At 49.5% G+C, this 17,720-nt stretch overlaps 1 protein-coding gene across 7 annotated transcripts; it reads right to left on the bottom strand.

Moving 5' to 3' along the window:
* Window positions 1-1,004: 1,004 nt before the first annotated feature.
* CNGA2 (cyclic nucleotide gated channel subunit alpha 2) lies at window positions 1,005-17,655 on the bottom strand. Of its 7 annotated transcripts, none has more exons than XM_088151805.1 (7): window positions 15,548-17,655; window positions 12,828-12,976; window positions 11,917-12,012; window positions 11,189-11,356; window positions 10,050-10,208; window positions 9,085-9,191; window positions 1,883-8,612 (listed from the first exon to the last, which is right to left on the bottom strand). In XM_088151805.1, exons 2-7 carry the CDS (start codon window positions 12,944-12,946, stop codon window positions 7,201-7,203), a joined length of 2,061 nt encoding a protein of 686 aa, XP_088007931.1. In that variant the 5' UTR covers window positions 12,947-12,976; window positions 15,548-17,655; the 3' UTR covers window positions 1,883-7,200. The 7 variants fall into 7 exon arrangements, 4 of the variants coding, with proteins under 4 accessions (XP_088007930.1, XP_088007931.1, XP_088007933.1 ...); XM_088151807.1 differs by having other exon boundaries at window positions 1,886-8,612; window positions 12,848-12,976; window positions 15,548-15,557; XR_015798101.1 differs by adding an exon at window positions 1,005-1,379 and having other exon boundaries at window positions 3,621-8,612; window positions 11,917-17,655.
* Window positions 17,656-17,720: the final 65 nt, after the last annotated feature.

Raw genomic sequence — 17,720 nt, 5'->3', positions numbered from 1 at the left:
ACTCCAGGGCATATTCCGATACCGATTTGCCCCGCTGTCTGAACTGTAGGATGTCGTCCTCTGCCCGCTTGGCGCTCAATGTGTCCTCGAATCTGTCCCGGAGCGCCTGCATGAAGTCCGGGAAACTCCGTAGTTCCGCCGCGTTGGCATCGTACAGCCCGATCACCCAGCTGGCTGCTTGGCCATCTAGCAGCTCGGCCACGTAGGATACCCTGTCCTCGTCTCTAGCGAATAGGTGACCGCCCCTCTGCATGAACCCCCTGACGTGCGTCAGAAAGTGCGGCAGCTGTTCGGGGTCCCCTGAGAACTTCCCAGTGATACCTCGAAGTCTCAGGGCGTCTGCCGCCCGTTGGTCCTCCGACCGGGGCGCCGTGGGTGGTGCCGGCGGGGGTGTCGGACCGCCCCCCCTGTCGCTCGCCTCCTCGTTCACCGCCGGTGGCCCCACTCTCTGTAGTAGGGTCTGGAGCATCGCCTCCACGGCGTCTAGGCGTCGCTCGACTCTCTCCTCTAGTCGGGCGAATTTCTCGCTCCACTCACGGTTCCGGAACCCCGAACCCCGGGTCATCGTAACGCCTGAATCGTCTGGTCCTTGGTTCACGCCCATCGACCACCGCTCGGATGGAGTGCACCCGGCCCTGGCCGCTGCCCCGTCGCTCCCGGGCGGCTCCGACCGCCCTTCCGCGAGCCTGGATCCCTCGCGCTCCAGCTGACCCACGGATTCCTCGTCGCTGGTCATGCCTGTATTGAGAAAGAAAACGCTCCTCGGTGGTACCGGGTAGCGCTGACGGTGAGTCCTGGCTTTATGTAAGATTTGCCCCGTTCGACAGAGAAACTCTCGTGACACGTGTGGTTCACAAAGAAGGTTTACTCATGCGTAACGTAGTAGTCACAAGCAAAGCCAGGACTGGCTTGGTACAATTGCATCACTTGTTATATTCCCCCTTCCCGCGCTTTTTCCCGCCTCGTGATCGCGTTGCGGCTGTGGGCTATTAGGCCCCCCAATGTCCCCCCTGATCGTTCATGATGGCAGGGTCGGTCAGAGTCCATTGTCCTTGATTGCCAGTCCCCTTCCGGCTGGGTTGGTCCCTCCCTGCTACGTGCAGACCCGCGGGTTCTGTGCTGCGTTGCGATCTTGTTTCGCTGCCCTGCGGCCCCGTTCCTTGCATGCTCGCGCCGTTATCAGTTCTTAGTTAAAAGCTTCCGCTGCGGTTTTCCTGTTTAGCTGGCCGCAGGTGGCTCGTTAATTAGCGGCGCTTTCGGTTCCTCTTTTCCCCGCTAGCTACCGCCAGTGGATTCCGCGTGGTCTGGTTGCGAGCTTCCCTGCAGCCCCGTGCTTCCCTGAAGCCTCGTGCTGACCGAACCTGACAGAGAGGAGTGGGCTGACCCACCCAGAGAAACTCAGACATACATAGCCAGACAAGATGCACGTGTGGAGCCCACCCTAGAAAGGAATGGCATTAGCCACCCGTGGCTATATGTGGTGCCCTCTTCTTCTCACAGCAGCAGGAATGCTGCCCCGAAATCAATAAAGGGTGGCAATTTCATATGCTGTTTTTTCCAAGGCCTTCCTTAATTCCACCAGTTGAGCTTTGAAGGGTTTATTAAATATGTGAAAGGCAAAAGAAATAATAACCCTTTGGATAAGCGCATCAATGGTAGAAGAAGAGTTATTATACACCTGACTCGGCTGCAGACAAGCAGTTCTTCAAAGATATGACAAAAAGTGCTCTAGGCTTCCTGATTCCCACCCGGCCCCCTGCTCCCTACTCACCTGCCCCAGAACCCAGCGTCAGGCTACTCTTCCTGACTAGCTCTTGTCAAGGACTTCGGGGGGGGGGGGGCATTGCTTCAGCAAGAGGAAGGCCCAGCTCTGTGTGCGTGTGTGTGTGTTTCTGGCAGCAGTGAAGTTGGGCTTCTTTGGCTTAAATAAGGGAATAAAATTGCCTCCCCCTAGCCTGTTGTGTCTACTGAACATTTGGAGGATGTGTCCTCCAAACCTTCAAAGTCTGAGAAGGTTTCAGTTATCCTACATGAGAATTGCTTTGAAAGATATCAGTTCCCATTTGCCTTATTTCAGTGGGTGTAATGAATTAGTGAATTGCATGCTCTCTTGGCCTATTGAAACAACTGGTATTCCCACCTCTGTCTGGGGCAAATGAGTCACTGTGAAAGTCAATGGCCTAATTACAGAAATGGGTTTACATAGAAAAAATACAGAAATGATGGGGCTGTGTTCCCTCAAAGACCTGTCCTTTGCCTAGTGATATCTGATCAGAAACCGCAAAGAGGCTTTAACTCTGAGCAGCTTGTACTTAACAGCTGAAAAGCTGAAGTGTGTCGTCGCTGAACATGGAGGTTTCATTCTTATTAAGTGACAGCAACAGACTTGCTTCCTCCAAGAGGATTCCCTTTCAAAGCAGCATGTGTTAATTGCCAGAGCAAAATGAGGTCAACACACCTTGCTTTTGTGCACATTGACTCCAAAGTACAGCCTCCTGTGCATTTCTTCTGGAGCAGGAAGGCAGATTGCTCTGCATTGGGCAGGAAGGTTCCTGCAAGGAAGGGACGGCCACGCTGCTGGCTGAGCCAGTGAATGTCTCAGGAAAGCCAGCTGGCGGAGGTGGCGCCTGAGTGCCCCCGAATGGGATCGCTGTAACGGAGCTGCTTGAGGGTGGCTTGATGGCAGCCAAAGGCTTCGTTTCCTTTTCATCTGTTTGCTCTTTTAATGGGCACAACCCGTTTATCCAGAAGGACAGGACCAGAACTGCAATTCCCTGAAAATGTGCACAATCCATAGTGCTTTAGTCAACTAGGTCTTATGGAGGTGGTGGTTTCAGGGTCTACCCTGCCACTCGTTACTCCACCCCTCCCCACTCTACTCCATGATCTTTTTCAGAGTCTCTGTGCTTGCACTTTATAGATCTGCAGACACTTTTTGGAAAAAGTTAAGCTCTAAGTCATTACATTATTTGTAGCCAAAACCTGGCTTGCCTAGAGCAACCAAGTCACTGTGAAGATATAGCATAAATGTATTAGCATGCAAACAACAAAACAGTGCGCGCTGAGCTCCCAGCAAAGCACTGGCAGCTTGCTGAGCAGCCCCGAGCAGAAGCAGAACCACAGTTTAAATACCTTTGGCCTGCTGCATTTCTAAGACAAGACAAAGGAAGAGGTAGACGCAGCATGCATTACAGCATGATGCTGAAGTGTTTTTTATGAACCCACCCGTGTGACCTTCTCCTTATTTATTCCTTCCTGCTAGGTCAGCATGGCAGCCATGCTATCTTCGAGATACGGCCTGGGAATGTAAACCATATATAGGAAGCAACCTCCAGATAGCTTCCTTCATGTAGAAATGTGAATGTGTCAGCTGTGTAGCAAAGCAGTGCCTTGCCCAGGAATATCCCCAACATCTTAATTAATGATTCTAGTCAGTCTGGAGCCTCCTGCCTCCATCTCCGAGTGAAAAGAGATGTGCCATGGAGACAGTCCGCCTCCCGGCTCTCCTTGCAGGCAGCAAGTGACTCAACGCCCCTTCCAACTTTGCTTACACACATTGTCAGACATCATGGGCCACTTGCACCCCTAAGCTCTGAGCATGTGCAGAACGACATGCTTACCTTTTCAACCTGCTCTCTTGCTGGCCCTCTGCTTCTGTTCCAGCTAGGTGCACCGCTTGTGGTCTAGGAGAAGCCATCAAATTTCTTTGCCACATTGCCCACTCTCAATGTCCATTGTAACACAATAGGCAATGAGGCTGCTCAGATTCTCAACTGAGGGACCATTTTAGGCATTTCTTGGGAATGATGCAAAGAGGGTGGCCATGAATGTCAAAAGCTTTTTCGGCTTCTTGCTGCTCAGTTTGTCCTCCTAAAGCAAACAATAAATAATGAGGAACAGCAGAGGGATCTTCACTTCATGGGCCCCCCTCAGAATCACACTTCCATTAAGCAGTGCCTCGGTTTAAGCTGAATTGTTAGAGATTATTCACTGAGAGAGAGAGAGAGAGAGAGAGATTGTTTCCAGGAACCATGAAAATTTTTATGCTCTTGGCATGTTTTATTCAATATTAAGGCTGTGCAGTTTTCCTTACCTATTCCAGCATCGAGATTCCACCATTGAGCTTCAGCGAAGTGATATTTGGATGTTTTGAAAAGTCTCTGGTTAGGGTTCTTCATTCACTTCCACTGAGGAACTGGGGTTAACACCCCCCACCCAGAGCAACTTTGTGCCTGCAATCAAGTTATGTTCCCATGAACACCACCCGTTGATTATTAACCACTGGAATGCAACAGTTAATTTCATGTGGTGCCCCAAAACAGCTGCTCGATTCTCTGGTGACACCTGCTTTCCAAAAAGTTAAAATAAAATAGGTTGCATGAAATATGCTTCATTTTGTTTTGTTTATGGTGCTTTGTTTCGCGACCCTTCGGAGCTTTTCACGTCGTCGGCTTCTGCCCCAAGCAGCCCTTTATTCCTCCGGAGTGCGCCGTGCCGCAGCTGTGGCCTGCAGTTGCTGTCCAGAGTGCTGAAATAGCTGTTGCTCCTGGGTGAGTTTTTTTGAAACTGCCTTCTGTGCAAATGGATCGCCTGATTTGCTCACTGCTCTGGCGTTATCCTGTCATGAGGGACTGAGCAGCAAAACACAACATTCACATTTCTTCATGAAGGAAGCGCATTAGAGCCTCTCCTATTTCCCCAAGGCAAATGGAAAGTAACTACAATAGCAGCAGAAGCAACAAAGCAGATGTTACAAATGCTTGTAGCACAGGCCCTCCTCTTAGCTGAAGCATCTATTGTTCTTCTGCCAGCCCTGAAGCAGAGAGAGCTCCTGCTGCCCCATCTCCCTTCATTGCTGAGTCTTGTGCGGATGCCTCCCACTGTGGCCTGTTGAGTGAAACGAAAATTCCCATAAATCAGGAAGCTGCACGGAGCAAGAACAATTTGAGCGGGCTTGGGGAAGATGGCTTTACGTTATCTGTGCCAAGGGCAAATGAGTTTCAGCAACGTTATACATGGTTTTTCTATCCATGGAAAAAAGCGTAAAAAAGTGTTGTTTTGAAGGAAGTCCTGTGCCTGCTGAAGGGCTTGTTGAACATCTGGAGGGCATCACATGCATTTGCAAACTTCAGGAGTCAGCCTGCAAAACTGTGTTGGTCTGTACTTCTGAAACTTTTATAAGCATGTGGCTTCAGAACACCATCATATCAAGCTGAGCAGATGGAAGAATCCACACCTGAAGTATGTTATGTTAGGCAAGCTACCTCCATCAAACAGAACCTGTCTACACAGTTGGCTTAACTCTCCAGAAAGAACAGGAGATTAGTGCAAGTTTGCTGCTGATCAAACTGAATTGGTTCTCTTGGGGAGGGGGTGTCAGTCCCTCTCCACCCTCTTTAGTTATAGGCCAACGGCTCCCCCTTGTGGACAAGCCACTCCCTCCAACTGCCACCAACCCAGCACATCAGAACTGTCTCACTCTGCTGAGCCATTTACTAGGTAAAAAACACTTCTTTGGAAAGATTGGGTCAGCAGTTCCACTGCCCCATTTTCCACTTCATACAAGAAACAAAAAGCCAGCAAGAAGAAAAATCACCCAGACTAACCTATCACCAACACAGGGGCACCCTATTTTTTTTTTAATGTATGACATGGAACCCTGTGTAACTCTGACTGTTACATCAAGGCAGACGTCTCTCAAAGCACCCTAAAAGTGCAACATGTAAAATGGCTCAGAGCACACTGCTTTCACCTATGCCTTTTTCTTGGGAACCTGGATGATTTTCAGCTGGCCTGATCTGCTCCAAATTCTAGTGCTACTTGGAGGGATCCAGCTGCTCTTTATAAAGCGGCTTGATGGAGTAGTTTCTCCTTCATCACCAGCTTCAAAAGTGCGATAGTGAGTCACTGCTGAGCCACCTCATGCAGACCAAGCCAGTGTTGCCACGAGCGTGCAAACACATCTTTCTCCTCTTTAGTCAAAGGGCTGCTTGTCCTATTATCCTTAGGACCAAGGCCTGAATCAGAAGACAAGATCAGGCAGAGAAATGTTGCGCCAAAAGCCGTTCCTGACAACTCCGTTACCCAGACCTAATTCACAATCCCTGCAAAGCACACAATTTTACATCCAAACTCTCTGATGTTGAAAAGACTCCTGGTTAAAAAGAGGACCAGCTCTCATAGCGGGGATCTGGTGGGCATCTGTATGCCTCAACCTACTTCAGTATGTATGCTGACTTGGATGGCTATCCCAGATTAATTTCAGGTCCTCCTGAAGCTGGATCTAAGTACAAGAAAGGATTGCTGGCCCAGGAAGGACTCTGGACCAAGCCTTCCCTGACTGCCTGAGATACATGGAGATAATCCCTGAACACCTTCTCCTGCTAGGATGTGCTGCATTTTTTGGCACTTGATGTTGCCCCAGAAGAAACTTCAATTATCTTCAAAAACTGAGGAGAACACACAGCAGCAAGTCTCACTGGTGAGAAGTAGAATAAGAAGATTAGGCAGCAGAAACCGAGCTGAAGAATCCAAGTGGATTTAGGCACTTCTTTCTCTCTGCAATTTTGAAATATGCAGACCTCACTTGAAAAGGTGACTCCATGCCCCAACACACCACACCCACACCACACTCACATGAAATATGTGTACACCCCTTCCTTCCTTCTACCTGCGAAATAACATAGGCAACAAAATTCCATTAGAAATTGTCTCAAGAATAGGAAGACTTGGGACTCTTTTATCTGCTGGTAGAAACCAAATGTGAAAATATGTTTCAAAAGGAAGAAGGGCTATTGTTACAAGAGTAGAAGTCAAAGTAAGACCAGGGGCAACTAGTCTACTTTCCATTTCATGGCTGTTTTTTGGAATGAACATCTGAGAGTCTGCATTGGCCCATCTGGGAGGAGGCTAGGAAAAGGAGTTTATGGGGGGAGTTAAGAAACAGGGAATCTGAGCTTCTTGAACAGCTCAAGGGAGAATTCATTAATTCATTAATTAATCAGTGTTAACTGATGAGAAAAAGAAAACCATAGTGAGAGTTGTAGGAATGTCCTACAGGGAGAGGGCCATGTAAAGAACAGCAGTCTGGAAATGGATCTTGTGATAAGACAGTCTGATGAGAGCCACCTTTTGGGAAATAAGTAACATACAAGCAAAGTAAACAAAATAAATGAGCAGGAAAGGGTAGGAAGCAAGACCTCAAGGCTTGGTTTTTTCCTCTTCCCCCAGTGGGCTGATGAAGCCATCAGGAAAAAGCTCGTCCTGCTTGTCTTCCTTCACCTTGGTCTCCAAAGAAGTGAGGCGCTGCTTGAGCTTCATCTGAGCTGCATCATATTCAGCCAAGAGTCGGGAGAAGCGAGTGTTTAGCGTATCCAGGCTGGTCTCCAACCTGTCCAGCTTCTGCCCCACATCCATCACTTCCATACTTTCTGCAGCTTCCGCTTCATCCAATAGTCCCTCCTTGGTGAGGATCTCTCGACCACGTTCCTCTAGGACCCTCTTGGCATCTGGATACTCAGTCACAGCTTCCATGAGGTCATCTTTGGACAGGCAAAAGAGGTCAGAGTAGCCAATGCTTCTTATATTTGCTGTTCGCCTGTTCCCCATTTTGCTTCCTTTAATGTTGAGAATGCTGATCTCTCCAAAACAGCATCCTGCTGTCAGTAAGGCATACTGAGTAACACCATCGTCTGCCACCACAGCCAGCTTTCCTTCCTTAATGATATACATCTCCTTACCAATGTCTCCTTTCCGGCAAATGTAGTCCCCTGGGCTGAAAACCTGAGGGCGAAGCTTGAGCACCAGTTCCACCAAAAGCCCAGCCTCACAGTCCTGGAATATCCGCACTTTCTTCAGGGTCTCAAGGTGGACATTGATAGCTATTTCAGCCCTCAGTTTGTCAGGAAGGTTTTTGAGCACCTCCCACTCATCCACAGTTTTCTTGTTGGTCCAAAGGTAGTCAAACCACCTGATAACCTTAGCTTCCATTTCTTTGCTTACTTTGCGGAAGTGCATATAGTGCTTGACAGCATCGATCTTGGCCTGGAATTCTGCCCTGGTGGCATTCATGTTGGAGATCATGGACCCCACATTTCCCACAATAGTAGCAAAAATAAGAACTCCAATCAGGAAGTCAAAGATGACAAAGAGGTATTCCTCATCACGCACAGGTGGAGGAGTCTCACCAATGGTAGTCAAGGTCAATGTAGACCAGTAGAGACAATAGACATACTCCCTTGTCAAATATCCATATTCTGGGTCTGATATATTTGGATAAACCCAGGTGTCTTCTCCAAAGCCAATGGCCTTGGAGATGGCATAGTAAATGCATGCATTCCAGTGGATGATGACCAAAATGTACATCACCAGATTACATATCCTGAAGATGTTTGGGTAACTGGTCCTTGTTTCAGTCCGATCAAAGAATTCAAACATGCGGGGGAAGTGTAGCAGCCGATTGAAGCGTAACTCAGGCCGATGGATGCCAACCACAAGGTATGCCAAATCAGTGGGCAGAATGGATAAGACATCCAGCTTGAATTGCAAGGTGGCAATGTACTTATCACGCAGTTTCTTGAAGTCTTTAACAAGTAATCCCTGCTCAAGATAACCTACCAGGAAAAATACAAAGAGCAATTCAAATATGTTTAGTTCCATGCTACTGTTCCTTATACACACTAGCTAGGACCCACAGTCTGTCTGTGGCCAGTGAAGGAGCCGCTCTTGATTGCACAACCACACAGAGGAAAACATTTTCCATTCTCACAGTGGTGAATGGTGGGGAGGTAAGGTATTGAAGGCCACAGATGTTCTGAGAATGTATTCCCCAGTTTGGATATCTATTAACTCAGCATGCTGTCAGGGTGGAGACATTTCCATGGTGCCCAGTCTGGTAATTCTTTAACAAATTGTTCAGCAATAAAGCTTGATAAATCTTTCACTGGGGTTTTTTCAGAACTGCGGCCAAGGAGACTCACTTTGCTGGGGGCATTTTCTGCATGTTGGGAAGAGAGGGAATGTTCCCTCCATTACAGAACGAGCACCAAACAATTCCCAATCCAGATCCCACCTCTCCTCATTCACCTGTGTGCATCCGGATGACAATGTCCAAGATGTAAATGCTGTCCGAGAGGTAGTCCAGAAGCAGCCAGCAGAGCAAGTACCTTCTCTGGAGCTCATTGAAACAGGCTCTGCAAAGATACCACAGCTGAGGAGCTCAGGAAGCCCCTGCAGTTCCCATGACACATGGAGACCATGGGGCCAGTAGGGCCATCAAGGAAAAGTCAGGGGGATGATCCCCAGAGTAATGGACATTCTTAAAGCTGCAGTATATTTTACGCTCCTTCGTTAAAGGATGAAAATAAGTTTGTGAAAAGAGTGGAAACACAGTGGTGAGATAGAGCATTTAGGTGGACTGTGCAGGGAACTGGCTGATCCTCCCTTGCCTTGAACCAAAGGAGCCTTCTTGATTTCTTGGGCCCCTCCCAGGGGAGGAAAGACAGCCAGTACAAATTCCATGGAGAGCAGCCCTGTACAGATGCTGGGCCTTCCCAAGATATGCATCTGAAGGTGACAGCTGTCCACTAGCAAAGCATTCCTCCTGATGACAGACATGCCTGAAAGAATCTCTCCCACCTACGTTCTTCCCTGGCAGCCAGGAGAACTGCCTGTAGCTGGGGATAGATACTAGAAACAACTGATCACACAGGAATGGCAGGTAAGGAAGGAGATGGTCTAGGTGTGCCAGCTCAGGTCTCCAATAGAGGCTGATCAGGTTGGGGCAGAATAACGGCTGTGAAAGGGACTACTTGTGAATCTTTTCTTCCCCCTTTGATGGCAGCAAAACAGAAGCAGCCAGTGGGCCCAGTCCCTGACCTGACTTCCCTGCAGAGGCTCAGCAGTAGGCCCACTCTGCAGTTGCTAGAGCCCTGCTAGGTTGCTCAACTGTTAGACCACAGTCAGGCCACAAAAGCAATGTTTTCCTCACAGCCCAGCAAGTGAGACATGCGGGAGGCAAGGCCCTAACCACCACCACACTTTCCACTCACCTTGCAACCAGCATGCACCAGTTGTACAGAACTGGTATTGCAATAACCAGGAGCCAGCGGTAGTACCATTGCCCAGCAGGGTCCACCACAAGGACTTTCCATTTCTTCCTGGAAACATAGTCAAAACCTTCTTTTAAAGGACCCGAGCTGGCAACTGCACTGGAGGGCAGGGAAGGAGGGTGGTAAGATGAATGATCAGATCCCAGTTGCAATCTCAGCTTAGATAGGGCTCCCAGGGTGGAGAGGCTAAGATGGTAGGGTTTTCTGGGGTTGGGGGAGGATTTGACCAAGCTCAAGCACAGCCACTGCCATACTTCTGTTCAACGTCTACTGCCTTGGCTTTGATAAAGCCCAGAGGAAGAAAGAGACAGCTCCAATCTCTGGCTGAATGTTCTACCTCCTGGAAAAGCAATGAGAGGACTACCAGTCCTTTCCTGGGGCTGATTACAACTCACCTCCCTTCGATCAGCCTTCCAGCTTCTCTGGGCAGCATTTTAAGGCCTCCCTGGCTGCCCAGAAAAAGGACCCTGAGCATGCCATCCAGATGAAGTCAATGTCCTGGCAAAGCCTAGGCAGCTGGGGCCTGCTGGGCCGTGTGTAAGGACAGGAGTTGGTGGTAGGACAGCTGGTCTGTGAGATGAGGCACCACTGAGGGACTGAGCAGCAGCTGGAGACACCGGCTGTTAGGACTGGCCCCAAGGGGCATTTTGCCGTTTTGCCAAATGTCTGGTTAGCTCAAACTTTCTGCTGTTCTGCGTGAGAGGTCCGGGGAACTTTCCTCAAATGTGTTCAACGCAGCAGCAGCATTCCTTTACCATGGACAAAGGGTCCCCAGGAAGCCATCTTCACACTGGTAGACCGGGCTGCATCAGCCCACAACCCCAGTCCTCCAGCAGCACCTCTCCTTTCTCTCAGCTGCTTGCCTCCCGCCACAGAGTGTGACGCAGCAGCTGTTTTCTGGTCATTAACAATGAGGCTCTTCCACCACCATCCTCCATCCAAAGGTTGGTCTCCCTTCAACATACGCCTTTCCAGTCTCTTTCATGAGACACCACCTCACCCCTTAGAAAGGAGGGCCCTCATTCCCTCTCCAGCCCCCAGAACAGATAGGAATGCACAGGGGAGTGAGGGAGACTTACTTCTTTTTCCCCTGGCCTGCAAGGCCATCTCCACCGGCTGTTGCTGACTCTGATGCCAAATTCTTCACATCTGGTCCTCGAAAGCGCTCAAGGAAGGAGTCTGGCCTCTCCTCTTCTTTCAAACCTTTTTTTGCCCATCCCCGGACAGCCATCACCAGCCGGGCTATCCTGGAAGGGAGGAAGGGAGGAAGGGAGGGAAGGAGGAAGGTTGGTTGGTTGTGAGTTGCAGATGAGGCACAGTTTGTCCAGGGAAACGAACTGGCCACTTTTTCTTTCTCCTGCCTGACTAGGACTGGAGAAGGAAGGCAGGAAAGTCCAAACAGAACACCACCCTGATCTCCAGCAGTCCCCACAATGTTGTTACTCCCTCCTGCTGAAACCTCACCACACCCTTGCATGTTGAAGCCAGGAGCCTAGACTGCATCTTTCCAGACAGAAACCAAAGTCCTGTCAGGCAAGCTGCAGAATTGCTCTTAAGGCGATCGCAGCCCAGAGTTTCCAACAAAGGACACGTTGACCTGGCTCCTGCCCCCTAGGAAGAGATGCAACGGGAATCCCCAGCAACGCAGGCAAAAGACTGCTGGGCTTCAGGACATGGAGTAAGTCCCTGCTCTGTTACCCAGTTCCAGCAAAAATGGCATGGACCAGCTGCCCACCTCAGAAAGCGCTCCTGCCCTTGCCTTTTCCCCTTGGCAGGTCCTAGCTGGCCAAAGCCACATGAAGCATACCTGGAGAGGCCCCCTTTTTTGGGGTGGTCTGCATCCTCCAAGGCAGCCACCCGCTGCAGCTCTGAGGAGACATCATCGTCATCAACTGAGGGAAGTCTATAGAGAGACCAAGCAGCAAGTGATCCTCCCTGGCTGATGGAGCTGAGCAGCACCCCATCCACACCAACCGTGAAAACAAGGCCTCTGTAACCCTCCAAACCCCTGAACTGTTTCCTCAAAGTCATCCGACAGGAAAACAGACTCAAGAGCTTTTGCCTCCGTCCCTGTCTATGTGGGCACACCAGAGAAATGAAGCCAAGTTGCCCCTCTATTTTATCTACAATCTGGTGGGACTCTGTGGGCTTGTGCCTTGCAAACCAAGGTTAGGGGCCCAGTGATCTGGAAGGAAGCTCCTTATCACCAGAACCAGGTCTTGCTTCTCCCTAGCTGTGGGAGATACTGATGAGGCAGGTGAAGACTTCAGTTCAAGGGAAGGCCAAGAAAAAATATTCAGGCATTTTTTCATGGTTCACATGAGGAAAAGATTTTCCTTGGCTTCAGGGCAGCCTCTGTTTTTTCTCCAGCCTGATCTCCCTCTAGATGGGGCACAGCAGGTCCCCTTCTTTCCATACAGTAGAAGACAGCCAACTGGTGAAGACCATTTGAATGATGAAAGCAGCATCAAAGCATTGCACTGCATGCTTTTGTAGGTGGGTGCAACAGGAAACATGTATAAAGGGGGAGGGTTCGCAGCACACCACAGCCCTGCAGCACCACCACTCTTGTTCCGTGTTCCCCCACCCCCTCTGAAATGGATACTATTCCAGAGCATATGCAGAATGCCATTTTCTTAACATAACCAGATGCCCCTCTGGCAAACTGATTCCTGGGCCACGAGGGTCTTGCAGCCTCTCCAAAGCCCCTGCAGTTACCTGCTGTTGTGGTTGCTGACCTGGGTCTGCTCCAGGTCACCTTTGGTGGTCATTTTTGCAGAGACGCTTTGCTGACGGTTGGCAGGGGAAGCCTGCACCCCATTGGTCTTTGCCATCATCCTCCATGTGCAGAAGCCACCAGCTTTAACCTGCTCCAGCAAATATGGAAAATAAAGAACCCTGGATGGACACGAGGGAACATGATGGATGTTTGCTTTTGGTGTGAGTGCTTAAGCATCACTTTATCCAAAGTTACACATTTGTGGTGTATGTGGGAGGGGCACAGGAAGCTATATCTTAAGCACTTTTCCTGAGATTCACTGAAATGAGACATCTTTGCTTGCTTGGCTGGTAAGCTCGGGCAGGTGTGCCTTGCCAAGGTGTTTGTCCAGCTTTCCTTGAGCAAAGTCACTGCATTAGGGCTTTCAAAAATGATTTTGCTCATTTTGGATGGAGGATCATCTTAAACCTCTCCGTGTAGGCTGTCCTTTCCTCCTTTCAGCCTGGCCGCCTCTCCCAGATGTCTCCATTGAACTCCTGGTCCCACACTTCACAAGGAAACAACTAGGCCAGCCGTTCTCTCCTGGCGTGGCCCAGGCCTGTGTGGAGATACCAGATCTGGTCCAAGGAAAAGTGGGGCTGCTTGTAAACTTCCAAGCACCCAAGAGCCCTGTGCCCAATAGCCACAGCCCCATAAAATCAGTGAGCGGTTTGGGGGTGAAGGAGGCAGGAAAAGAACCATGGACTGGTTGTTAATCGCATGGCATCTACCAAGGCACAGAGCTGAACTTCCCAGATCCCTCAGTCTAGCCTCCCGAGCCCCTGCTGCACGTAGCAACAAATCTCTGCAGATCCAATTCACTGCAGGAGTAACAATAACATCATCTAGATGGTTACATGTTAATGAACAAGTCAGACTATTCCTGACTATTGAACACATATAACTGTTCAAAAATTTGTCTGAATTTGATTCACATGGCCAGTGAGAGAATTTCCTCCTGTCCTCCTTTTCTCCACTGCGCCTGCAGCCCCTGCCCTCTCTTCCTCTGTCCCCCACGTGGTTTCTCCATGTTGTTATTCAAGGGTGCTCCCAAAGGCTTTCATCTTTGTCATCGGAACCATGGCAACCACATTGGCTTCAAGCTCCTACCTCACAACAGGTGTGAGATGCTTTCGTGGCCTGTCCTCGGCAGACTCAACAGCACCATGAGGGCGGAACGGGCCTGGGGAGGGACCGCTGGCTCTTCCCGCTTTGCGGGAGGAGCAGGACCTAACTCTGCTGAAGGAGCAGCAGTGGGCAGCCCGCCTCGTCAGCCATAAGGCGCAGCAGAGCTCCCAGCTGAGCGCCACAGGCCAGCTGCAGGAAGGAGCTGCCACAGTATATTATGTGGACATCTGGATAGCTATTTTAGCCCTCACTAACTTCGGTTGTTTGTTTCGTAACAGGTTTCAGTGAATTTAGTAGTAATGATAGCAATGGTAGCGGCAGGGTTGCCCAGAAACCCAGGCCCAGTACTTGCATGTAGCTCACTGGGAGGGCCCAGGGTGGGATAGAAAAGAACTATCAATAAAACAACCAAGAATCAAAGCAGTAATGCCCCAGAGTTTCACTGTTCAACTTTTAAAACAAAATATATCCCCCCACCCATATTACAACTTGGAGCAGGCTGGACTTCAAGCTGTTCTTATCCTGCAAAGCTGAGCTGGGGAGACATGCCCACCAGCTGTGAGCAAAAGCCACTACTGAACTCTGTCACGTTAAGAGGCCCGAGTGCCGTGGGGGGAATAGCCACCTGTGGCCCACAAGGGAATGTGGGATGCCTCCATTATGCCACCTCACTTGATCAAAGACGGGCTTCCAAACTCTTCCTCACAGCCTTTAAAAAGCTCTCCACCTGAAGCCCTGGCTGGTTTTCTGCATTTGAACAAGCAGCTCAGAAGAGTTGCAAAGTGCAGTAGCAGTTCAGAAATTAATTGTCCTGGCTTTTCTTCAGTAAAGATCCTAGCTGATCATCTGCAGGACGGCCTACACATGCACACAGACACTTCTCCCTTTCTGCCATCTGAGTTCAGACCCGGGGAGGGGGGTCTGAAGAAGGAGACAGGCCAGGCAGCCACCAGGCTCCACAGCAAGCGAGGCAATTGGGGTAGAAGTGAGAAGCCAGCTCAGCCACACGGGTTCTGCTGCACCAGAGGAACAGCGGCTCAGCTGTGCACAAGAGACCGTTGCAATCATTCCGGAGCAGTTATAGAAGTCAGTTGAAGAGAAAGAAAGAGACGGTTGGAACGATAGGAGAGAAGTGGGATCTCAGAATTATACCCGATGCATCTTATTACCTATTTTAGTTATTTTTATTGACAAGTTGCTATTTATAAATTCTCTGGCATCCATTGTCTATGCCACTCTTCCATCTCCCAGGAGAGACTCTGGGCAACTGGAACAGAGACCATCCTGCAGATTTGCACAAATATAAATGCTTGCTTCTGTTTAATGGCAAAGCACTAACTTCCTTTCTAAAATGGCATTAGTTTAGCCTTTTAATAGCTATTTTCTAAGACTGCCAAGCATGGAATAAGGGTTTTCTTTGCCAAGAGAAGAAGTTACAGGAAGACCGTAGCCGATATCCTTGGTACAATGTGAGCTGTTCACCCAGGCCCCTCAACATAACCCTTCCCCCTTCTAAGCAGGCTTAGGTGACCTTTTCCCCGCTGCTACTCACTGGTCAGAGGCAGATCACTGCATTGGACTGGAGGGCTGGAGGGGCAGCTGCTGGTTCCAAGTGATTTTGCTGGCTGTGCTGAGCACCCCTTCTCTGGGCCTCAGTTTCCCTTCACAGTGTTGCTGTGCAGAGCAGCTGGGAGGCTGACTTGCTGCTTCAAAGGGCTGCCCGGTGTTCCAAGGAACTAGGAGATCCTCTGTAGGCTGGGATGGTGATAGATGGCCTATGCATGAAGCCTATCATTCAAGAGGACTAGAAGGAAGAAGAGCAAACTTCTGGGGCATAAAGGCCCAGGCACTGTCCGCCAAGCCTGCATTTATCCGAACTGCTTTCTGTAGGAGTTCTCACGCCCGCCTCCAACGCAAAGCAAAGATTGATTCCACAGCACCACTCCTGCCACTGGGATGAAAGGGCAGCCTGCTCCTCGGTGGTGCCTGCTGCGAACCCTTCCTCTAGCTCGCTCAGTGTGGGAGCTGAGCCCAAAGGAGTTCGCCTTTTCTACCACTTTCTGCTGCTCAGGGACTAGGCTATTTGCCAAGGTTACCTCCAGCACCAACACAGATCACTTTGAGCTAACAATCCTGCAGCTCCTCTTCTTTAGAAACAGGACCCTTCTGCTGAGCCAGTGGACAAAGAAAGTAAAAACATGTTGAGAAAGGCAATGGATGTCAATCATTTTCTAGGATGCAAACTCAACAGGTGAACTGCATCTTCATCCCCCCCCCCCCCCGCCTGTGTTTGCCTGGCAGCAGGGAGCCAGACAGCCTTCCCACCACCTGGCAAATGATCCTCTTTCAAACTGGAGAGATGCCAGGGCTGAACCTGAAACCTTCTGCCTACAAAAGACACTTTCTAAGAATAGAGCAAATACAGAATCTATGCTATTACTGTCTCAGGTGGCAGACTTAAAACCATGGGCAGCCCCCACTTTCAAATAAAGCCACTTCTTCGCAAAATTGCTCTTCATCCAAATTAGAAACTTGACTTGGAAGTCCTGGGGAGGGAAACTTTGGAAGGGACATGACTTTCCAAGATAAAGCTTCAAAATTGGAGGATCTGGCAGCAGGCAAGGTTCAGGAGGCGGCAGCCGCCACCGCAGCAGCTGCCAGCGCCACACCAGCCACTAGCATCCTCTGACATAGAGTTAGGCTCCCTAGTGCATCTAGGTTGCAAAACACACTTACCAAACACACAACAATCCTTTCCCTGGAGAAGGGGGCAGCAGGAAGTGAGTGGCAGAGGGAAGGGCCACAAACAACCAAAGGGTTTCTCCAGGAAGAATGCAACAAAAAACATCCCAGGCACATTCAAAAAGCTGGTTTACCATTCTACGCTGGCACAATTTGCTCAGCCTGCATAGAAGGTCTCCGCTCTGCCTTGGAAGCAAGGCTGGAGAGGAATATCACCCTAATCATTTACTGGGAGGGAAGCTAAGGTGCAATGGGGGATGAACACCCACCAGCTGCCCCCTGTAACGTGCTGGGGCTGGAGGTGGAGATAGCTAGAGCGGAGGGTTCACAGAGCTGTCAGAACCTTTTAGTGAAAGCCCTGCTCTAGTTATCTTGGGGTGACCTGCTTGTCAACCATGTAAAATAAAGACACTGATGTGCAGGTCATTCTCCAGGATGCTACAGCATCCCACAGAGCTTTTTGCAGAAGGGGGTGTTTGTATGTGGGTTGGGCGGGCAATTTGCTTTACAGGGCCCTGGTCTACAGCCTTCTCTAGTGATGTTGGTGTGATTGTTCTTCTCCTACTATCACCAATGTGCAGCAGCACAACCCAAAATGGCCACAGAGGAAGTTGGCACCAACCACAGAGGAGACACAGTCCCTGAAGTTGCCAACAGAGACTGGGCAGATCATGGTCCCTGCCATGATTGCCATCAATGCAACACAAACATGGCATATTTCAAAGCTTACAGTATATCAGATCTTTGAAGGATAGGAAATTCTTCCAAATTAGATATTGAAGGCTACGACAATATTTGAATGGACTAAAGATTAAAACTGTTGTAAGTAAAAGAAAGGCATATAAAGATGGTTTATTTAATCAAGGTTAAAACAAGATGTGTTACTTCTGGCAACCCTTTATGGACTTTCTGCTGACACCAGGGCTGAAAAGATGGATGTTTTATGGATTTGTTTACAGATAAGAGATGGGATATGGGATGAA

This window comes from Python bivittatus, unplaced genomic scaffold (assembly GCF_059951505.1).
Source record: "Python bivittatus isolate LINGU-HERP-01145 unplaced genomic scaffold, Pbiv_v1 ctg000670_np1212, whole genome shotgun sequence".
In the NCBI taxonomy this organism is placed as follows: domain Eukaryota; kingdom Metazoa; phylum Chordata; class Lepidosauria; order Squamata; family Pythonidae; genus Python; species Python bivittatus.
The sequence above is the reverse complement of the archived record's forward strand: the minus strand, read 5'-3'. Positions and strand labels throughout refer to the sequence as shown.